The sequence below is a fragment of the Amblyraja radiata genome, chromosome 20 (genome assembly GCF_010909765.2).
Source record: "Amblyraja radiata isolate CabotCenter1 chromosome 20, sAmbRad1.1.pri, whole genome shotgun sequence".
Classification (NCBI taxonomy): domain Eukaryota; kingdom Metazoa; phylum Chordata; class Chondrichthyes; order Rajiformes; family Rajidae; genus Amblyraja; species Amblyraja radiata.
The window spans coordinates 5,165,169-5,189,554 of NC_045975.1; the positions used below are offsets into that span (position 1 = coordinate 5,165,169).

Below are 24,386 nucleotides of genomic sequence, written 5' to 3' on the forward strand. Positions count from 1 at the left end.
GTGGCCGTTTGCTGGTTACTATTCCGAGTGCCATGTGAAACATTACCTAATTTAGCTTTCCAAGAAAAACCTCAGAAGGCAACATGAAACTGCAGAATAAAATCTGACAAGATCTTCGATTCAGTTTCAGACGAGGCATTGCCTGGAATCAGCCAGAAATCTCGAGATGTCATTTAAAGCAGTCGGCTTTTTACAGGCGTGAGCTGGTCTCGTCCTCACTCACTCAACCAGCCGTCATTGTTAATATTAATTTTTATCAACGGTGGGAAGAGCAGGGGTGAGAAAGACAGCGTTTCTCGGCAGTCGGCTTTTCATGCTCCAACTGCGAGTGCGAGTCGTATTCGGGTTAGAGAGACTGTGAGGAAGATTCCGGTACTATCTTTACACAAATGTGGACAAAAATGCTGGAGAAACTCAGCGGGTGCAGCAGCATCTGTGGAGCGAAGGAAATAGGCAACGTTTCGGGACGAAACGTTGCCTATTTCCTTCGCTCCATAGATGCTGCTGCACCCTCTGAGTTTCTCCAGCATTTTTGTCTACCTTCGATTTTCCAGCATCTGCAGTTCCTTCTTAAATATCTTTACACAAATACAGATGCCAATGTTAGGCACAGGGCGGGGGGGGGGGAAATATAATAATCGCTTCAGATTCTGGCGTGGAGCCAACAATCTAGCCCACTTACAGCAGCCTGACATGTCACACTGACCAGTAGCCTTGCACTGACAATGACCTGCAAGGCACCTGGCCAAATGCAAGCCAAACATGCTGTCACAGTGCATTGCTACCGATTTCCTCTCTGCTATATTAAGACACAGGCATTATTAAGATCGTGCTGCTCGATATATGAAATATACACTGAATCATTTTAATTGAACACCTCAGAGAGGTGTGAGAATGATCCTGACCTGCGTGTCAAAGCCGGTCTCAGCTGGGGCGAGCTTGCTCTGCACCAGTCCTTCCCATTTAGTGTCCAGCCCGTGGGAAGACTTGTTGGAGTACGCCGGCTTGGTCACCTCTGCCTTGCTCCCGAGCTTCAGGTAACACGGCTGTTGCTGTAGGGCCCTGGCTGTTGCTTGCGGGATGGGGTAGGCGCTGTGGACGGGCTTCGGCAGTCCCGACTTCATCTTCGAGGCCACGAGGATCGCTGGCATTTTCTTGCCCCCCTTTTCTCGGTCGGCGTGCCCTTCCTCTGACTGGGTGAGAAACAGCAGCAGTGGCAGCAGCAGCAGCAGCAGCAGCAGCAGCAGCAGGAAAAGAGCTACTACGTGCTTTGAAATCCGTTCATCTAAAGCAGCCTGCACTGCCAGGCAAAGGCAACTCACGCACAGTTTCAGCGGTGAACAATCAAAGCTGGCTGCTTTCCCTCTACTGCTTGCTCGAAAAGGAACACTTTTTATTTTATTTCCAGCCAGCAATACTCCCTTTCTCAGCACATGTCTATGTTTTAGCAGCTGGCTTCCCTGAACGACTGCACACTGTAATATTCCACAGACAGTCCTTCTACACGGCTTGTGTGATTGCTGGATTTCTTTCCCCCGTCCGTGCGTGTGTATGTGTGTGTGTGTTCACTGTCCAGTTATTCTGCCTTGAAAATCACTGCAGTCCAGTCCGATGAGAAAAAAATAACATCCTGTTTTCTCGGCAATCCCTCAGCATGTGCCCAAGTGAAGTGCAGGGTGTGTAGATTCTGCAGCTCAAAATGCCCCAGTTCCAGATGCAGCCACACAGCTTGAATATGTTAATGACCAAGTGTCCTTGCAACAGTGCACAGAGGAGGGAGGGGGGGGGGCAAGAAAATCGCCTTGGACTGACCAGCTGACCGGTGGCAGTGGCAGGAGAGGTAAACTGAAGGACGAGGTCAGACTGCAGACCCAAAAAAAAGACGAGGCACAACTTCACCAACGGAGGCTCTCACCTGGAAAGCAGTCAGCAGGTTGCTGTACGGAGATTTGAAACAGAATTAAACGAAACCTAGTCGGGAGAGCTCGTCCTTTTATCTTAATATCCTTCTGGTGACTGTGCTGAAGAAAATGCAGTTGGGTTTAGAAGATGAAGGGTCTGGCAGCGGTATAGTGGGTGCTTTTCATTGGTCTAACCCTCTCAAATCAGCAATACAAAATTTCACTGCAAAAAGGGAGTGGCCAACGTACTGGCTACACATGCCTTTATTTTACTGACACACAAAAGACTATCTGTGGATTCAGTGGAAAATTTAATTTTCGGTAGTCAATAAATTTGAGTCAAAACCCGGCTCGGTCGAATCGAGGTCCAAATCACCGGTCAGACAGGCAGATCATCCGTCCGCCTTGACATGGGGACGCAGGGAACTGCAGGTGCTGGTTTAGACAATAAAAAGACACAAAGTGATGGAGTAACTCAGCGGGTCAAGGCAGCATCTCTGGAGAGAGTGGATAGGTGATGTTTCGGGTCGTAAGGTCAATCGGCCCATCGAGTCTACTCCGCCATTCAATCACGGCTGATCTATCTCTCCCTCCTAACCCCATTCTCCTGCCTTCTCCCCATAACCCCTGACATCCGCACTCATCAAGAATCGGTCTATCTCTTCGGTCTATCTGGAGAACATGGATAGGTGACCTTTCGGGTCGGAACTGAAAAAGTGTCCTGACCTGAAACGTCACCTATCCATGTTCTCCGGAGATGCTGCTTGACCCGCTGAGTTAGCGGATAGCGGAGTCAGGGGATATGGGGAGAAGGCAGGAACGGGGTACTGATTGGGGATGATCTGCCATGATCACATTGAATGGCGGTGCTGTCTTGAAGGGCTGAATGGTCTACTCTGGCACCTATTGTCTATTATCTTCCTTAAAAATATCCATTGAATATTTTCAGGACCTGAAACAGTTGGAAGAAGGGTCCCAACCTGAAATGTCCATGTTCTCCAGAGATGCTGCCTGACCTGCTGAGTTACGCCAACACTTTGTGCCTGCATTTCCTCCTGTCCCTCTAGAGAACCAGTTCCACAGTTCACCACCTTGTTTCTGCCAGCCTAGAATGGAGCTACCACACACCACCCTACTTGGGGTCATTTGTTGCTGGTCCTGATCTTTTCTCACCTCCAATTCTTCATTCCCCCCCCCCCCCCCCCCCCATTACTTCAAATCTGAAGAAGGGACCCGATCGGAAACGTCAACCATCTATTTTCTCCAGAGAGGCCGTGTGACCTGCTGAGTTACACCAGTACTTTGTGTCTCACTTTGGTAGAAACCAGCATCAGTAGTTAGAGACACAGAATTATACAGCATGGAAAATGGCCCTTCGGCCCAACTTGCCCACACCAACCAACCTGTCCCATTTACACGAGTCCCACCTGCCTGCATTATTTGGCCCATATCCCCCTAAACAATAGACAATAGACAATAGGTGCAAGAGTAGGCTATTAGGCCCTTCGAGCCAAACCTATCTTATCCATGTACCTGTCTAAATGTTTCTTAAACGTTGCAATAGTACCTGCCTCAACTACCTCCTCCGGCAGCTAATTCCATACACCCACTACCATTTGTGTGAAAAAGTTACCCCTCAGATACCTATTACATTTTTTCCCCCCCTCAACTTAAACCTATGTCCTCTGGTTCAGGAATTCCCCTACTCTGGGCAAGAAATTTTTTGCATCTACCTGATCTATTCATCTCATGATTTTGTATACCTTTATCAACTTCTCCGTGGATTGTCACCTTGTCGTGGTGGAGAAGCTTGTGTGGTCCTGAGATCCTGAGAGCGATGCCATCTGGAGCTATGCTCCTGGTAGGGCCACCCATGGCGGTAAGGTCGAGGGGGAGGTCTCTGACCAAGACCTCAACGGTGGAACAGGCGGAGGACGATGGCTGACCTTAGTGGAGCGTCACAACGGCTGGGAAGGCGGATGAAGGCTGCAGCAGAAAAGGGTCTCCGGTCGTCTTGGACTCCATGCCACTGGATCCTGACCCAGATCTGTCAAGGACCGTGGGGTGGCTGTCTGCGCACCAGTCTCCCCACGTTAAACAAAGTCACGCACAGGCATCCTCCATATGGGGAATAGCACCCTGGAGACACCCATGGTCAGCCACGACCGAAGGGGGCCTAAGATATAAGATCACCCCACATCCTCCTGTACTCCAAGGAATAGAGTCACAGCCTGCTCTATCTGTCCCGGTAGCGTAGGCTCTCGAGTCCTGGGAACATCCTCTTAAATCTTCTCTGCGCCCTTTCCATCTTGCGAACATCTTTCCTGTAACATGGAGCCCAGAACTGAACACAATACTCTAAATGTGGCTTCACCAACATCTTATATAGCTGCACCGTCTTTGCTCAATACTCTTTGTTCTTTGTTTCTACACCTTGAGAACATTGTTTAACCATTCAGAACTGCCACACAACCTCGTCCAGAGATGTAGCAAAAACAATGTATAGATTACTCGGCCAAAATGGCATCCGGGACATAAACTGCGACTGTTTGGTAAGTTGTATAAAAATGTGCGGTATTAAATTAGATGCATCTTTCAGAGTGGCCAGACTCGATACACATTTAGAACTAGATGTCCAAGTTATTTTTAAGATGGGTAGAAGGATATCGACAAATATAGCATTGCACTTGTTCTTAATCATGGTCTTTGGCATTTCAGTTCTTTTATATAAATAGATTGTTGAACTTGTTCAGTACTTCAGCAGCTTATGACAGCAGCAGCATCGTTAAATGAACTTTGAATTCTTTCTCGTTCATGTTAATTCTCAGTGCTCAAGGCAATTATTTTCGATTAGTGAAGTGTATCGAGTTGGTGCCTTTGCAACGCTCACGAGACAACCGGCAAACATTCTCTATGTTTTGCCTCATTCATCTCCGCGCCGTTTCGGGAAACAGCTCAGATGCCAAAACAAGGAGTGAAAGACTTACGAGGTTGTTGCCAGGACTCGTGGGGCTGAGCTACAGGGAGAGGTTGGCTAGCTGGGACTCTATTCCTTGGAGCGCAGGAGGATGAAGGGTGACCTTATGGAGGTGTATAAAATCATGAGGGGAATAGATCAGGTATATTTAATATTTAAGAAATAACTGCAGAAGCTGGAAAAATCGAAGGTAGACAAAAATGCTGGAGAAGCTCAGCGGGTGAGGCAGCATCTATGGAGCGAAGGAATAGGTGACGTTTCGGGTCGAGACCCTTCTTCAGACTGATAGGAATCTGAGGGGGTGATGTTTTCACACAAAGGGTGGTGGGTGTATGGAATGAGCTGCCAGAGGAGGCCGGCATCATGTTCGGGACAAAGGGAATGTTCCTGTACTGAACTGTTCCGCCACACATTAGGGACTATTCACAGAGGGACAATTAGCCGACAAACACGCACGTGTTTTGGATGTGGGAGGAAACCAGAGCACCTGAAGGAAACCCACGCGGTCACAGGGAGAACGTGCAAACTCCACACCGAGAGCTCCCAAGGTCAGAATCAAATCCAAGTCTCTGACGCTGGAAGGCAGCGACTCTAACAGATGCGCCACTGAGATCAGGTGATAGGATGTACGGGTTCTGACTGTAAGTGAGGCCTTTAAAAGTAACAGGGTGAGACAGGGATGTAAGCTTGATAATGGGAGACGATAAGAGGGCAGTTCACCTGAACTTGCAAAACTCAATGTGTAGGAAGGAACTCCGGATGCTGGTTTACAGCGAAGATAGACACAAAATGCTGGAGTAACTCGGTGGGTCAGGCAGCATCTGTGGAGAGAAGGAACAGGTGATGTTTCAGGTCAAGACGCGTTTTCAGACTGAAGGTCTCCAGAGATGCTGCCTGTCCCGCTGAGTTACTCCAGCATTTTGCAAAACTCAATATTCATTGAAGGTTGCAGAGTGCAAAAGACTGTCACGGGCGGTCACGGAGGTGCAGCGGTAGAGTTGCTGCTTCACAGCGAATGCAGCGCCGGAGACCCGGGTTCAATACCGACTACGGGCGCTGCCTGTACGGAGTTTGTACGTTCTCCCCGTGACCTGCGCGGGTTTCCTCCGAGATCTTCGGTCTCCTCCCACACTCCAAAGACGTGCAGGTTTGTGAGTTATTGGCTGGGTAAATGTAAACATTGTCCCTAGTGGGTGTAGGATAGTGTTAATGTGCGGCGATCGCTGGTTGGTGCGGACCCAGTGGGCCGAAGGGCCTGTTTCCGTGCTGCATCTCTAAGCCGCATACATTTCTATCCATGCGCCACGTTTTTTTTCCCCCACAGATTTCTTTGTCATCTTTTTTAAACAAATGATTGGGATGCATTTAACAAGAACACTCCTTTGTCAGGGAGAAGCATGCTCAAGCAAGAATTGATTTCCAATACATTTTAATCAGTACTAATGGTGTTTCCTCAATGGTAACTCTATGGTAAATAGAACGATGCTGGTTTTGTTCTCCGACCGAAGATGCTGTCAGAGTACTTAAGGGATGCTGCTCCCACCTTCTTTATCTACTAATCATGACTTGTCACCTCCAATTTTGCAGCACTTTGTCCGACCTTCCACTCGGCCAGCAGATGTCGGAGCAGAATTAGGCCATTTGGCCCATCGAGTCTGCTCCTCCATTCGGTTGTGACCATTCGATCTATTTTTCTGAAGCGTTGGAGTAACTCAGCGGGTCAGGCAACATCTCTGGAAGGAAAGAATAGGCGACGTTTCCGGTCGAGAGTCTGAAAAAGAGTACTGACTGGAAACGTCTCCTGTCCATGTTCTGCAGAGATACAGAGGTTATGGGGAGAAGGCAGGAGAATGGGATTAGAAGGGAGAGATGGATCAGCCATGATTGAATGGTGGAGTAGACTTGATGGGCCGAATGGCCTAATTCTACTCCTCTCGCTTAAGATCTTATGCTGCCTGACCCGCTGAGTCACTCCAGCACTTTGTGTCTATCTGCAGTTCCTTGTTTGTGTTCTACTTGGGATAGAGGGGAGCAAATTTGAACAAGGTGAAGCTTCTGGATCAGTTGCACCTGGATCAGTTGTATTGAAACAGTTGAGTTTAGAAGTGGGTGAGGAATGGGTTAGGGATCCTGTAGCAGTTTAGTTCAGGGATACAGCACAGAATCTCTTTGTCCCACCGAGTCTGCGCCAACCAGCGATCCCCGCACACTAACGCTATCGCACACACACACGAGGGACAATTTACAATTTTACCGAGTCAATTAACCTACAAACCTGTGCATCTTTGGAGTGTAGGAGGAAACTTGAGATTCTGGATAAAACCCATGCAGGTCACAGGGAGAGCGTACAAACTCCATACAGACAGCACCCGTAGTCGGGATCGAACCCGGGACTCTGGCGCTGTGAGGCCGCAACTCTACCGCTACGCCCAGAGAGTTGTGAGTCTGTGGAATTCTCTGCCTCAGAGGGCGGTGGAGGCCGGTTCTCTGGATACTTTCAAGAGAGAGCTAGATAGGGCTCTTAAAGATAGCGGAGTCAGGGGATATGGGGAGAAGGCAGGAACGGGGTACTGATTGTGGAGGATCATCCATGATCATATTGAATTAAGATTTTTGCCCTCCATCACGGTGAGGAGGTGTCTGGTGAACTCACTGTGGTGGATGTTAAATTTGTGTTTATTGTGTGTTTTGTTATTTTATATGTATGACTGCAAGGCAACGAAATTTCGTTCAGACTGAAAGGTCTGAATGACAATAAAGTTTCCAAGATTCCAAGAATGGCGGTGCTGGCTCGAAGGGCCGAATGGCCTACTCCTGCACCTATTGTCTATTGTGCCACCGTTCCACCCAGCTGAGCTGAGGCAGGGGAGCCCACGAAGAACGGCTAACGGATAGAGTTGATGCAAATTCCTCACCCTGCTCAGGAATAGTACAAGACAGTATCCCAACTTGTTTTAAAAACGATCAGGGAACCCAGTGTCTGAATATTCTAGACATTGCAGAGTTTTCTATCCCAGGGGTAAAATCTGCAGCATTTTTGTTTCAAGAAAAATAAACCTTAACTCACATTATTTTAATGCAAGATGCCAATTTAACCACCTGCCAATCTTTGGATTAATTGAGTCAAAAGCCTGATGATCTCGTTGCACTGACGTGCAATGACAATAAAAGATATATTATTATTATTATTATTATCATTTTATCAAGCATTGTAATACCATTCAGGGTGACATGCTGGAGTACAAATCAAAATAAATTTTAATTGGTGACTTAAATACACTGGAAATCATACTGACAACAATGGCAATGTTAAATTTGCTCGGGGTGGTGTAGATTGGGACCTGCCCGCAAAATATATTGTTTAAGAAGGAACTGCAGATGCTGGAAAATCGAAGGCAGACAAAAATGCTGGTGAAACTTAGCGGGTGCGGCAGCATCTATGGAGCGAAGGAAATAGGCAACGTTTCGGGCCGAAACCCTGAAGGAAATAGGCAACTTTTCGGGCCGAAACCCGGAAGGGTTTCGGGCCGAAACGTTGCCTATTTCCTTCGCTACATAGATGCTGGAGGACTGCATAAATGTGTGGAGGACTACATAAATGTGTGGAGGACTGCATCCCTACAAAAACCTTCCGAGTGTTTCCCAATCAGAAACCTTGGATGAACTTTGAGATCCGCACTCTTCTAAAGTCCAGACACAGGGCATTCACCTCCAACGATACAGTGGCCTACATGAAGACCAGATACGACCTTGGTAAGGCCATCAAAAAGGCCAAAAGGGACTTCTGCTCCAAGCTGGAGGATGAGACAGATGTTCGGCAGCTGTGGCAGGGCCTGAATGCAATCACCTCCTACAAGGCGAATATATCAGGAGGCAGCTCGAATGTCGGTGAAACATCACTCCCTGACGAGCTCAATGCATTTTACGCACGCTTTGACAGGGAGAATACTGATGTGCCTTCCCGATTCCCCATTCGCTGTGATGGTATTTCAGTCTCAGTCACAGAGGCCGATGTCAGGAAATCCTTCAGAGGGGTGAACCCACGAAAAGCACCTGGACCTGATGGTATACCCGGCCGTGTTCTAAAAACCTGTGCGGACCAACTGGCGGGAGTTTTTACGGACATTTTCAACCTCTCACTTCTGAGGTCTGAGGTCCCGACCTGCTTTAAAAGGGCATCAATTATACCGGTGCCCAAGAAGAGTAAGGTGACGTGCCTCAATGACTATCGACCAGTGGCACTAACGCAGGTGGTGATGAAGTGCTTTGAGAGGTTGATTATGGAGCAAATCAACTCCTACCTCGACAAAAACCTGGACCCACTGCAGTTCGCATACCGCCACAACAGATCAATGGTGGATGCGATCTCGCTGGCTCTCCACTCCGCACTGGACCACTTGGACAACAAAAACTCATATGTCAGGCTGTTATTCATTGATTACAGCTCGGCATTTAACACAATCATCCCCTCCAAACTGGTTACCAAACTCGCAGAACTGGGTCTCTGCGCATCCCTCTGCAACTGGATCCTCGACTTCCTCGTCCATAGACCACAGTCTGTTCGTATTGGTGGAAATGTGTCAGCCTCGATAACAATCAGCACGGGAGCACCTCAAGGCTGCGTGCTCAGCCCCCTGCTGTACTCACTCTATACCCATGACTGCGTAGCGAACCACAGTGTGAACTCCATCATCAAGTTCGCTGACGACACCACTATTGTGGAGCGTATCACTGATGGGGATGAGTCAGAGTACAGAAGAGAGATCGAGCAACTGTCCATATGGTGCCAGCGCAATAACCTGGCCCTCAACACCAGCAAAACCAAGGAACTGATTGTGGACTTTGGAAGGAGTAGGAGGGGGACCCACAGCCCCATTTATATCAACGGGTCGATGGTTGAAAGGGTCAAGAGCTTCAAATTCCTGGGCGTGCACATCTCTGAAGATCTTTCCTAGTCCGAGAACACTAATGCAATCATCAAAAAAGCACATCAGCGCCTCTACTTCCTGAGAAGATTACGGAGAGTCGGATTGTCAAGGAAGACTCTCTCTAACTTCTACAGGTGCACAGTCGAGAGCATGCTGACCGGTTGCATCGTGGCTTGGTTCGGCAATTTGAGCGCCCTGGAGAGGAAAAGACTACAAAAAGTAGTAAGCACTGCCCAGTCCATCATCGGCTCTGACCTTCCTTCCATCGAGGGGATTTATCGCAGTCGCTGCCTCAAAAAGGCTGGCAGTATCATCAAAGACCCACACCATCCTGGCCACACACTCATCTCCCTGCTACCTTCAGGTAGAAGGTACAGGAGCCTGAAGACTGCAACAACCAGGTTCAGGAATAGCTACTTCCCCTCAGCCATCAGGCTATTAAACCTGGCTCGGACAAAACTCTGATTATTAACAACCACTTTCTGTTATTTGCACTTTATTTATTCATGTGTGTATATATTTATATCATGGTATATGGACACATTTATCTGTACTGTAGTAAATGCCTTACTATTTTCTGTGTGCTTAAGCAAAGCAAGAATTTCATTGTCCTATACAGGGACACATGACAATAAACTCACTTGAACTTGAACTTGCTGATGCACCCGCTGAGTTTCACCAGCATTTTCTGTCTACACACAATATATTGCTTTGTGCTGTGTCGTTTGCCCTTCACACTGATGTTAACAGTGCAGGTGTCACTCAGTAGCCGGACCCCAAAGTGGAGGCAAGCCAAAATAAATGCATTGGTGGAAAATATGGTGGTCGGAGGACAGAAGTGTCAGTGTAGAAACAAGCCAGGCGGGGACTGCCAGACACAATCTTCCACCTTTACATCAGTGGACAGTTAACCTGTAACATTGCCTTCCCGGTAAAGTCCACACGCATCACCAAGTGCAATAAATAGTGATTTTACAGCCCAGCTGTGGTAACAGTAAATGGCAGTGGAGATAGCCTCAAACTAACGCCGGTTGCAACAGTCAGAAGGTGATCCCATATTTAACATGACAAGCAAAGAAGAGAGTGGCTGCAAAAAGACACAATCCAGGGAATGATTTACCTTCAGTTTATTCATAGAAACATAGAATATAGGTGCAGGAGTAGGCCATTCGGCCCTTCGAGCCTGCACCGCCATTCGATATGATCATGGCTGATCATCCAACTCAGTATCCCATCCCTGCCTTCTCTCCATACCCCCTGATCCCTTTAGCCACAAGAGCCACATCTAACTCCCTCTTAAATATAGCCAATGAACTGGCCTCAACTACCTTCTGTGGCAGAGAATTCCACAGATTCACCACTCTCTGTGTAAAAAATGATTTTCTCATCTCGGTCCTAAAAGACTTCCCTCTTATCCTTAAACTGTGACCCCTAGTTCTGGACTTCCCCAACATCGGGAATAATCTTCCTGCATCTAGCCTGTCCAAGCACTTAAGAATTTTGTAAGTTTCTATGCTTTGCCTAGCTGTTTCCAGCAAGAATGTTATCAGGCAACTGAACCGTCCTCTCAACAAATAGAGAGCCTTCCTGACCTACCAGTCTGAAGAAGGGGCTCAACCCAAATACGTCACCCATTCTGTCTCCAGAGATGCTGCCTGTCCTGCTGAGTTACTCCAGTTTTTCAGATCGTTTTCACACCTTACACTTCCTTATCTATGTGTCTCCATCTCCCTTGACTCTTTGTCTGAAGAAGGGTCTCGACCCGCAACGTCACCCATTCTGTCTCTCCAGAGATAATAATAATAATAATAATAATAATAATAATAAATTTTATTTATGGGCGCCTTTCAAGAGTCTCAAGGACACCTTACAAAAATTTAGCAGGTAGAGGAAAAACATGTAAGGGGAATGAAATAAATAGTAGAGACATGACTAGTACACAAATTAAAGACAGAATTCAATTCAAAACACAATATGAGGCAATTCATGCACAGATGAAAAGGGAGGGGGACGTGGGGCTAAGGATAGGCAGAGGTGAAGAGATGGGTCTTGAGGCGGGACTGGAAGATGGTGAGGGACACGGAATTGCGGATCAGTTGGGGGAGGGAGTTCCAGAGCCTGAGAGCTGCCCTGGAGAAGGCTCTGTCCCCAAAACTGCGGAGGTTGGACTTGTGGATGGAGAGGAGACCGGCTGATGTGGATCTGAGGGACCGTGAGGGTTGGTAGGGTGAGAGGAGGTCAGTGAGATATGGGGGGGGGGGCCTGATGGTGGAGGGCTTTGTAGGTGAGGACCAGGATTTTGTAGGTGATCCGGTGGTGCCTCATCTGCTGAGTTACTCCAGCATTTTGTGTCTATCTTCGGTGTAAACCAGCATCTGCAGTTCCTTCCTATACATTTAACATGTACAAGATATGCCAAAAAATGTTGACAAAAAATGTTATTACCATGAACCACTGCAGAATACTAGCAAGTTAGTGGTGTAAAAATATCAGTGTTCGCTTTTTATTAATTCTCCCCACATTACTGAAGAACTTTGTAAAGGAAAATGCAGTCTCAAAAATAAAACCTGGTCTGTGAAAATAATCCATGACCTATAATGGAAAATGTATAATGATTCCAACATATACAGATCAGTAACATGCTCCGACATACACAGTAAAACCCAATTTTATTTTCAGCTATAATTTAAAAAACCAAGGGGCTCCAATTTAAAGAAATCAACATTAAAATTAACAGTCTGAGCAATATTCTGAACAAGACATGGTGTGGGAATTGGCTAAGAAACAATCGAGTGTTATGACGTTACACCGAGTGCTGGAGGAACTCAGCAGGTCAGGCAGCACCTTTAGAGAAATTGAATAGGTGTTTCGGGTCGAGACCCTTCTTCAGACTGAGAGTCAGGGGAAAGGGGAAACTAGATGTATGAAAAGGTTCAGTCCGGCACCGATGACTTAGGAAAGGTGGAGCCCACAATGGTCCATTGTTGGCTGTGCAGGAGGTGAAAACTTGGTCAAGGTCAGAGAGACTGAAGAAGGATCCCGACCCGAAACGCCACCCATCCTTTTTTTCTCCAGGGATGTTACCTGACCAGCTGAGTTACTCCAGCACTGTGTGTCTATCTTTGGTATAAACCAGCGTCTGCAGTTCTTTGTTTCTCTACGACATAGTTTTGTTTGTATTCTGTATAAGATTGAGTACTCATCCTGCAATTGTAAGAAACCTCCTTAATTCACTAAATGTGTCAACAACAAATGATTCATTATTGTCACAGACCACTCGATCAAAAACAAAGTGCCTGTATTATACTCAAACAGTCGCATAAATCGCCATATACATGTTCAATATTGTGACTGATATCACAAGTTACGGCCATGATTAACACTCCTCATGTTATGAACAACCTCTGCAGGTATCACTGATATTCAATGTGAGATTTTCTTCTCCGTAAATTTATGTCAAGGCCATTTCATCGCTAGAGTGAAGCAAATCTTAATAACTGACTTGGGAGGTGAGGCAGCATCTGTGGAGCGAAGGAAATAGGCAACGTTTCGGGTCGAGACCCTTCTTCAGACTTGTGTGAGGGTGGGGGCGGGAAGAAGAAAGGAAGAGGCGGAGACAGCGGGCTGACGGAGAGCTGAGAAGGGGAGGAGATAGTAGGGACTACCTGAAATTAGAGAAGTCAACGTTCATACAGCATTTTTGTCTACCTTCGATTTTCCAGCATCTGCAGTTCCTTCTTAAAAACATAATAATTGACTTGGGTTCTTGAGACTTGGGTTCGATCCTGACTACAGGTGCTGCCTGTATTGGAGGTGATCATGGGAGGTGGTCTTGGAGCGGAGGACGCTCCTCAAACTGCGGACTCACACGCTACCCACACGCTAGCAGGTCGCGTAAATAGCACGTGAAAGACAGCCAAGTGGGACAGGCCATTCACTATACTCCAAATGTGGTCTGACCAGCACCTTATAAAACCTCAGAATTACATCCCTCCAGGGTGCTCCGGTTTCCTCCCGCATTCCAAATGACGTGCAGGTTTGTAGGTTAATTGGCTTCTGTAAATTGCCCACTGGTGTGCAGGATAGAACTCATGATTGTTGGTCGGCACGGACTCGGTTTGCCAAAGGACCTGTCTGTCTAAAACGAAACCAAACTAATGCATGTTGAACACAATGTAAAGGCATTAGCCATCCTAGCTGGGTATAAGAGGAGATTCACTGAACTGGAGGCGAAAGTGGGTAATAATGGCAGGTAGGACGTGGAAAAGTGAAGCTCCTTTTTCCATTTTTGCATATCTTTCGTTTAATTTGCTGCCCCTTGACTTTTTAAACAGCAACCTGACTTTTTAACCAGCAAACTTAAACAGCAGTCGGCCCGAAATGTTGCCTATTTCCTTCGCTGCTGCATCCGCTGAGTTTCTCCAGCACTTTTGTCTACCTTCGATTTTCCAGCAGCTGCAGTTCCTTCTTAAACATAAAATGTATTTATGTTTTATTGAACCAGGCTGAATGTGTTATAAATGTGAATATTTTGGATTCAACACAGTTTCCATGGTACGCTATGGGTATTGTGCACAAGTCAGATGTGTTTTACTCCTTGGCAGTGTTCCACAGTGGTGGGGTGGGGTGTGGTGGGGTGGGGAGAGCAGGTACCATAGACTGATGACTACATTCATGCCACTGCCTGGATTCATGCAGGTCTTGAAGATTTCATCACCCTTGTGGCCAATTTCCATCCTGTTTTTACTTTCACGTGATCCATCTCTGGCTTTCCCATTTCTTGACTTCTCCACCTCCAGCCCGGAGGCAAGGGCTGACAACAATGGGTACGGCACGGTGGGGCAGCGGGTAGAGCTGCTGCCTCACAGCGCCAGAGACCCGGGTTCGATCCTGACTGCGGGTGCTGTCTGCACGGAGTTTGTGCGTTCTCCAGGATTTTCCATCTCCACGGAAAATCGGTGGAGGACCTGTCAATGGAATAGGTATAGATAAGCAGGCAATGGTCAGCATGGAGTTGGTGGGCCCAATGGCCTGACTCTGTGCTGAATTACTCTACCACTGTGGCTTCTTCAGACTGAAGAAGGGTCTCGACCCGAAACGTCACCTACTCCTTCGCTCCATAGATGCTGCCTCACCCGCTGAGTTTCTCCAGCATTTTTGTCCACCTTCAGGATTGTAGGTTAAATGGTTTCAGTAAAAATTGTAAATTGTCCCTTGTGTGTGTAGGATAGTGTTAGAGTACGGCAGTGATCGCTGGTCGGCGCGGACTTGATGGGCCGGAGGGTCTGTTTCCACGCTGTATCTAAAGTCTAACGTAAAATTCATCGTCTCATCATGAATTGAGGCAACGAAGACTTCTCGATTGGTCAGCATTTTCATTATTGTGAATAATCGCTAGAATTTAGAGGATTGAGGGGGGATCTTATAGAAACGTACAAAATTCTTAAGGAGTTGGACAGGCTAGATGCTGGAAGATTGTTCCCGATGTTGGGGAAGTCCAGAACAAGGGGTCACAGTTTAAGGATAAGGGGGAAATCTTTTAGGACCGAGATGAGAAAAAAAAAATTCACACAGAGAGTGGTGAATCTGTGGAATTCTCTGCCACAGAAGGTAGTTGAGGCCACAGTTCATTGGCTATATTTAAGAGGGAGTTAGATGTGGCCCTTGTGGCTAAAGGGATCAGGGGGTATGGAGAGAAGGCAGGTACAGGATACTGAGTTGGATGATCAGCCATGATCATATTGAATGGCGGTGCAGGCTCGAAGGGACGAATGGCCTACTCCTGCACCTATTTTCTATGTTTCTAGTCCTTGGAGCAAACTGAAAACCAATCATTCTGTCCGGTACCCAGCAACCTCGCAGCAAGTAACACCAAATATTTTGAAAGCTCAACATTCGTACACAAGGTTCCAAACAACTTTATAGTACATTACAAATCGGGATATAAATCTGAGCTTGCGGGCATGCTGCTCGTGGTGACATGATTTATGTGGCATGAATATGCCACTTCTGTGCATTTCAATCTTCTGTGATTCTATTTCCACCAGTGTAATAAAGTCCCAATCATTCTTCCTGGGTTCCCTGATAGATAGTCCCGATTCCATGTGAGCTCCCGATTAATTAGCACAAGATGATGTGGAGCTGAATGCATTACACCTGCCCTTAATATATTTTCTAAATCTTTTCATTTGACTCAATTAATCATTAAATCACAGCAGTAAACACAATTTCTATGGGAAGAGGTGAGCAGATCTTCAAAAATTAGAGTTTTTCCCACAGGGGATGCTGACAAATGGGAAGAAGGGTCTCGACCTGAAACATCATCTATCCATATGCAAGAAAGAAGTGCAGATACTGGTTCACACAGTTTAAGAATAAGGGGCAAGCCGTTTAGAACGAAGATGAGGAAACACTTTTTCTCACAGAGAGTTGTGAGTCTGTGGAATTCTCTGTCTCAGACAATGTTGGAGGCCGGTTCTCTGGATACTTTCAAGAGAGAGCTAGATAGGGCTCTTGAAGATAGCAGAGTCAGGGGATATGGGGAGAAGGCAGGAACGGGGTACTGTTTGTGGATGATCAGCCATGATCACATTGAGTGGCGATGCTGGCTTGAAGGGCCGAATGGCCTACTCCTGCACCTATTGTCTAAGATAGACACAAGATGGAGTAACTCAGCGGGTCAGGCAGCATCTCTATATTTCTACTGTGTACATGGACATTTTCATCTCCACTTCTCTCAGTCGTTCAATGTGCCGATTCCTTCTCAAGTTAAAACTCGTGCTCTCGCACACCTTAGATTAAACTTGCTTCCATTGATAAACTTCCACCTCTGAATCAGAGGATCCTAGATCCAAATCCAAAATTTTTCTTCTGAGTGGAAAAGGCAGTTAAGATGTAGAATCAACCACTTATAAAGAGAATAAAAACTCAACTAAAATTCCAAAGAAGTGCAAGTTTGAAGGTTCATTGGCATCTGTCATTTGTCCCCAGTGTGTTGAATAGAACTAATACAAAATAGGTGCAGGAGGAGGCCATTCGGCCCTTCAAGCCAGCACCGCCATTCATTGTGATCATGGCTGATCGTCCCCTATCAATAACTCGTGCCTGCCTTCTCCCCATATCCCTTGATCCACTAGCCCCTAGAGCTCTATCTAACTCTCTCTTAAATCCATCCAGTGACTTGGCCTCCACTGCCCTCTGTGGCAAGGAATTCCACAAATTCACAACTCTCTGGGTGGAAAAGTTTTTTCTCACCTCAGTCTTAAATGACCTCCCCTTTATTCTAAGACTGTGGCCCCTGGTTCTGGACTCGCCCAACATTGGGAACATTTTTCCTGCATCTAGCTTTTCCAGTCCTTTTATAATTTTATATGTTTCTATAAGATCCCCCTCATCCTTGTAAACTTCATTGAATACAAGCCTAGTCTTTTCAACTCCAGTGAATACAAGCCTAGTCACATGTTCGTGTGATCGATGGTCGGCATGGACTCGGTGGGCCAAAGGGCCTGTTCCCACACCATCTCTAAACTAAACAAAAATCTCAAAAAATGTGCAGGTTTGTAGGTTAATTTTCATCTGCAAATTGTCTCTAGTGTATAGAATAGGACTAGTGTACAGGTGATCATTGGTCAGCACGGGCTTGGTGGGCCGAAGGGTCTGTTTCCACATTGCATCTCCAAACTAAACTAAACTCAACTAAACTCATTCCTACAGCCCACATTACACAGCGGCTATATACGTTTTGCTGTCCAATTTGCATTCCAGAGCACAAATCTCCTGCGGACTGATATAAACTCGGATCGACAGCCAGAGCAACTCCTCTCCGAGTCAACCCCAGGCATCTTCAAAATCAATTTAATTGAAGCCGTTCCGTTTGCCATCCCAAGCCACTTCACCTCAGTCGTGCTGAAGCATCCATCCGAGAGGCAGAGAGGCATCACCCCTGGATTGCAAGCCCTGCGGGTCAACTTTGCCGGGGGTAGTCGGGGGGGGGGGGGGGGGGGGGAAGGCAAATGGCAAAGGTAGGCAAATGAATACGGCATGCTGAGTTGTCATTAAAACAATACAGACATCTGCCACTCGAGCAGATCAGGCAGGTCTCTCCAGTGTGGAGCATGCTGCTTTGAGACACCAGTTATCAGCGTGGACCTTCAAGTAAGTCTCTGAAGTTGCAACTGAATGTCCTTCGCAAGGGCATCAATCATATTCAACAGTAAACATGGATCCCGGAAGGCACTAAATAGCCAACTCCCAAAAGATCGACAGAGAGGTAAAATGAAATATACTCCCAGGTATATTACTGCCATGCACAACTGCAGATACACCACACAATTTAGTGATTTACCAGACATTTAAGAGTGACATTTGACCAGTAAAATCATCATTCATTGAATCATCGATACAGGACACTCTTCCATGCTCCTGTGGTTTTTGACTAAGTCATGAACTCCTGCAGTGATTTTGCAGCATCTCATAAACTTGAAGTACCGACGTATAAAACAAAGTTATGTATTTCACAGGTTTACAAGGCTCTCCGCACAACCCGATAATATATGAGATGACCTACAGTAGCTCAAGCCATCGTTTTATCTGACCAAGCCAGCACATGAATTGGCTTATTTTCAGATTGTAGGCATGAAACGTCAATAGCTGGAGGCCGTGCAGCAGCCTGGGGCTCGCCTGGATCGAGTGCTGCTCCAGAAGACCAAATACATGGGCAAAACTGGTCCAATGTCCACCATTTCGAACTTTAGAAAATGTTGCCAAAACTGGCAACTCTTGCGTGCGGTCTCAGCGGACTATTTCTATGCTCTCTGTGTTTACTGGGGATTGCCCTTAGGTTTAGTTCAGTTTAGTTTAGAGATACAGCGCAGAAACAGGCCCTTCGGCCCACCAACGATCGCCCGTTCACACAAGTTCTATCCTACACACACCAAGGGCAATTTACAATTTTACCAAAGGCAATTCACCTACAAACCTGCACGTCTTTGGAGTGTGGGAGGAAACCGTAGCACCCGGGGAAAACCCACGCAGGTCACGGGGAGAACGTACAAACTCCGTACAGACAGCAGCCGTGGTCAGGATCGAACCCGGGACTCTGGCGCAGTGGTGGAGTTGCTGCCTTACAATGCCAGGGACCCGGGTTCCATCCTGACTACGGATGCTGGTTTACAAAACAATAAAGACATTAAAGGGCCTGCCCCACGGCTGTCATTTGCACCTCATATGTAAAATAGGTCGACGTCGCGCGCAAATCACGCGTCAGCACAGCCGTCTGGTGCGCGTGACGTCATTAGAATACCCTGTGGTGCGCGGCGAAACATGGCTACGGACGGTGACGCACGGTGTTGTAACCATGCGTCACCACGCGATTCACGTGAGACGTCGGGACGCCAGCGTGCGACACCAATGCGTCAGCGTGCGTACGCAATACATCACGCAGGTGGCGCGCGAGGATTTTGTTACACTACGAAATCCTGGAGCGCCACGTGATACTGCACGCCACCGCATGCGATTCCACGCCTCACCATGCACAACGCGTGCCTCACCCATGACGCGTCAACCTCTTTTACATATGATGCGAAAATGAGACGCAAATGACAGCCAAGTGGGACAGGCTCTTAAGTCAGCAAGTCAGGCAGCATCTCCTTAGAGCAAGGATAGGTGACGTTTCGGGTCGGGCCGCGGAAGAAGGGTCCCCACCCGGAACACCGCCTATTCATGTTCTCCAGAAATGCTGCGTGACCCACTGAGTTACTCCAGCACTTTGTGTCTTTGTCGGTATTTTTAGCATTTTGTTTGGTGTCCAATTCCCTTCCTCTAGCAAATCACACAAGAAAACTATTGCCACCAAAGTCCAAAAAGCACCAAATAAAAAATCCTTCGATCCAACTCAATGCAGCACTTTTGTTCCTGCCTCTTGGCTGATAAAGTTCGTCAAATTCGAGAACCCGTTTCAACAAATGTTCAATTTATCCAATTTTCAAATGTCTCAATTTGTTACATTTTTATTTTAATTGAGATGATTTTGGGGGGGGGGGGTGGGGGGGTTTGTGGGCCCAGAGCAGAATCACCAAATGTATTAAATTAGTCGCTGTACTTTGTTAAATTATATCAGAGAACTGTCAAGGAAGGGCAGCAGAAAAATATGTCCAGTGGATTCTCTAGAATTGTTTTGACATTATTCTTGGTGCAAAGCAGAGGGAATACGCACTGTACGTGGCCCAGCACAGCTTAATACTAAGAAGCTGATCCATTTTCAGTGTATCCCCCTCTTGATATATGCAACAATTTTGCATCGCAATATAAAAACGTCAAAGATAAACCTCTGACGAAAAGAAAACAGCTGGGTTTTATAGAATACTAGACCAAAGCCAATTAACCTGTATGTCCAAAGACGTGGGAGCAATCCGGCAACGTGAATGTCCAGGAGATACAAAAGACTCCAGAACGTTGTGACCATAGCCCAGTCCATCACCGGCTCTGACCTCCCCACCGTCGAGAGGATCTATCGTAGTCGCTGCCTCAAAAAGGCAACCAAAATCATCAAAGACCCACAACATCCTGGCCACACACTCATCTCACCACTGCCATCAGGAAGAAGGTACAGGAGCCTGAAGACTGTAACGTCCAAGTTTAGGAACAGCTTCTTCCCCACAGCCATCAGGCTATTAAATACAACAACGAATAAGCTCTGAGCTCTGTACTGCAAAAGACTATATTATTATTGCACAATATTTGTTATTTATTGAACTTTTTCATTTTTTTTCTCTTCCCCCATGTTCTGTACAATGTTTACATAATCACATGTTCTGTTGTGCTGCAGCAAGTAGGAATTTCATTGTTCCATCCGGAACATATGACAATAAAACACTCTTGAACGTACAGAGAAGCACCCGTTGTCAGGATCGAACCTGGGTCTGTGGCACCGTACCACAGTATCTCTACCACTACGCCACCATGCTGCCTTGTACAAAACCAAAAATGTTGCTCAGAATATGCGAGACACCAGCACAAAAAAAACTGGTCCTCGACTGCATCACTCCCCTGCATTTTTCTGTCAACCAATGAGTGACCAATGGTATAATCAAACAAGCTTGCTTATTTGCATTCCTCTCTTCAAATGGAAAATAAATGAAAATTTACTATAATTACCATAATCTAATCACATGCTGGGTACAATTTATTAATCTAAAGTTTCTTTCAAGTGTATGATAGGCAGGGTTTGCTCTTTGACGATGTCCTCAAAATAGACTAGAGCTTCTGGAGTTTATTTAATGCTTGCAACATATTTCACTTCCTGCAAGCTTTTGTCAGCCAACATCTGCCATTTACCTCATCTCCTAATTTGAATGGCGATTTCTGGATTAATTATGAATTTTATTGTAATCCTGAAATTCGAACAGTTCCTTTTATTTACCTTCTTTGTAATCATGCAGTTACCTGCAATTGATTAGAACTGTAAGCCTACAGGTGAATATCTACTCAGTGCTCATTAGGCCTTCATTTTTTTAACCGAATTGCAGCTCTCACTTGAGTCAGAAGTTGCACTGGTAATTTCCTTGCATGCCACAGTGCTAGAGTTGCTGTCTTACAGCGCTAGAGACCCGGGTTCGATCCTGACCTCGGGTGCTGTCTCTACGGAGTTTTGTACGTTCTCCCCGTGACCTGCGTGGGTTTTCTTCGGGCGTTTAGTTTAGTTTAGAGATACAGCACGGAAACAGCCCACCGGGTCCGCGCCGACCAGCGATCCCCGCACTTTAACACTGTCCTACACCCACTAGTGACAATTTTTACATTTGCCAAGCCAATTGACTTACAAACCTGTGCGTCTTTGGAATGTGGGAGGAAACCAAAGATCTCGGAGAAAACCCACGCAGGTCATGGGGAGAACGTACAAACTCCGTACAGACAGCACCCGTAGTTGGGATTGAACCCGGGTCTAGGGCGCTGCATTCACTGTAAGGCAGCAACTCTACCGCTGCACCACCATGCTCTGGTTTCCACCCACATTCCAAAGACGTACAAGTTTGTTAGTCAATTGGCTTCGGTATAAATAGCAAAATTGCCCCTAGAGTGTAGATAGTATCGGTGCATAGAGTGATCGCTGGGCAGCATGGACTCGGTGGGCCGAAGGGTCTGCTTCCACACTGTGTCTCTAAAGTCATCATGATTGCAGGACTTGAGATGTGGCTCTGTTGGTCAAGTTTGGCTTCGCTATTGACAGAGTGCCTCGTGTAGGAGTGACGTAAACCTCCGCTTTACAAATATCCATTGACTTGCCCTCCACAGCCGTCTGCGACAGTGAACAACAAGGCACTGGGAGCTCTGCTGGAATTAGACACTATTGTGATTTAGATAGTCATTGGAGGTTCTTTGAAGTATGCATTTTGACATTGAATGAGTATCACTGACACCCTCTTCTCATGTGAATGAACATCAGGTTAATGGATTACAGCACACAGACCAGAAATGGCACTGAACTGCAAAAATAAATGCTTGGCTTTGATACGGAAAAGCAACACGAAATGAACCAATTTCACGAAATTACCATTTCAGTTTTTCCAAAATTACAAACAAGATTAAAATTGTCTGTGTGTGTGTGTGCGTGCGTGCATGCGTGCGTGCGTGTGTATGTATGTGCAGGGCTGCCAACATGAGGTGAGAGTTGTGAGTGAGAAATTGCGAGGGAGCGTAGCGACCGAGGGGGGGAGGGTGTGGGAGGTGTCCCCCCCCCTTCCACGGTAGGGAGCTTTTACATTTTTCAGCATGAAATTGTGCAATACTGTTGCATGTCTTTTAACTTACACTTGAATGCAACATTTATGCTTCAAATTGGATTAGTTATGAATAAGATTAAATGACATTCCTAATTACATTCCACAGTAAAGCCAGGCTCTGATCAACAGGTGCAGCACATGAATGACCTTAGTATATTCATATATGGAAATCAGATTATAATTCAAAAACATAGAAACAAGGCAAGAGGAGTCAGACTTCCATCACTGTTCTGCACAAATAAATCAATCAACCTTACCCTTTGACTATAGAGACAAGATGAAAATAATGCCACATATTCGACCGTATATGGTACAATGAAATTAATATATGTAAAACATATATATATATAGAAACAGGCCCTTCGGCCCACCAGGTCCACACCGACCAGCAATCTACCATACACCGGTTCTATTCTACACGCCAGGGACAATTTACAGAAGCCAATTAACCTACAAACCTGCACTTCATTTGGATGTGGGAGAAACCGGAATATCCAGAGAAAACCCATGTGGTCACAGGGAGAATGTATTAATACTGTACAGACAGCACCCGTAGTCAGGAAATAATCTGGGTCTGTGGTGCTGCAAGGCAGCAACTCTACCGCTGCACCACCGTGCCACCCCTTTCAATTATTTTTTCTGTAATATATTTTTTATGGTGTCACGTCAACACATGAACACATGATTCTGATTTCTGCCCTTAGTTGGATAACACACATCATCAGTCATTGTGTTTTATGGCTGGTTGTCAACCTCTTCAGTCTGAAGGCCTCGACCCGAAACTTCACTTATTCTCTCTCCAGAGATGCTGCCTGTCCCGCTGAGTTATTCCAGCTTTTTGTGTCTATCTTCAGTTTAAACCACCATCCGCAGTTCCTTCCTACACTCTTTGTTAAACGAAACAGGTCCTATTCTCATAATATTATTCACCTCAACTAAGTCTTTTCTTCACCTCCGTTGCTGCAGAGAATATAATCCCAGTTATCAAATCTTTCTTCAAAGTGAAAAAAACATTCCAGCCCTGCCAACATAGAAACATAGAAATTAGGTGCAGGAGTAGGTCATTCGGCCCTTCGAGCCTGCACCGCCATTCAATATGATCATGGTTGATCATCCAACTCAGTATCCCGTACCTGCCTTCTCTCCATACCCTCTGATCCCCTTAGCCACAAGGGCCACATCTAACTCCCTCTTAAATATAGCCAATGAACTGGCCTCGACTACCCTCTGTGGCAGAGAGTTCCAGAGATTCACCATTCTCTGTGTGAAAAAAGTTCTTCTCATCTCGGTTTTAAAGGATTTCCCCCTTATCCTTAAGCTATGACCCCTTGTCCTGGACTTACCCAACATCGGGAGCAATCTTCCTGCATCTAGCCTGTCCAACCCCTTAAGAATTTTATGTTTCTATAAGATCCCCTCTCAATCTCCTAAATTCTAGAGAGTATAAACCAAGTCTATCCAGTCTTTCTTCATAAGACAGTCCTGACGTCCCAGGAATCAGTCTGGTGAACCTTCTCTGCACTCCCTCTATGGCAATAATGTCCTTCCTCAGATTTGGATGTTCACAAATCGCCCCTGGATCCTCTCCAGAGCAATTACACCCTTTCTACAATGTGTCACAGTCTTACAGCATGGAAACATCCCAACTTGTCCATGCAGATCAAGATGCCCCATCTAAACTAGTCCCATTTATCCGCATTTGGCCCATATCCCTTTAAACATTGTGTGTGACAGTGTTTGTGTAAGGGTATGTGTCAGTATGTGTTAGGTTGTTTGTGAGAGTGTGTGTCAGTGAAGCGGC

General features: G+C 46.3%; 1 protein-coding gene across 10 annotated transcripts in view; it reads right to left on the reverse strand.

The window, feature by feature from the left end:
* The window catches only part of nav2 (neuron navigator 2), a 603,312-nt gene that overhangs the window by 324,837 nt on the left and 254,089 nt on the right, over positions 1–24,386 (reverse strand). For 6 of the 10 annotated variants that reach the window (XM_033038685.1, XM_033038681.1, XM_033038686.1 and 3 more), the window contains exon 1: positions 906–1,968. The exons of 2 other annotated variants lie outside the window; for them this stretch is intronic. In XM_033038685.1, coding sequence (XP_032894576.1) covers positions 906–1,151 — 246 coding nt within the window. In that variant the 5' untranslated portion in view covers positions 1,152–1,968. Of the gene's footprint in view, positions 1–905; positions 1,970–24,386 lie in introns of those variants that run through there. 2 more of the 10 variants (XM_033038677.1, XM_033038676.1) reach the window with 1 other exon arrangement.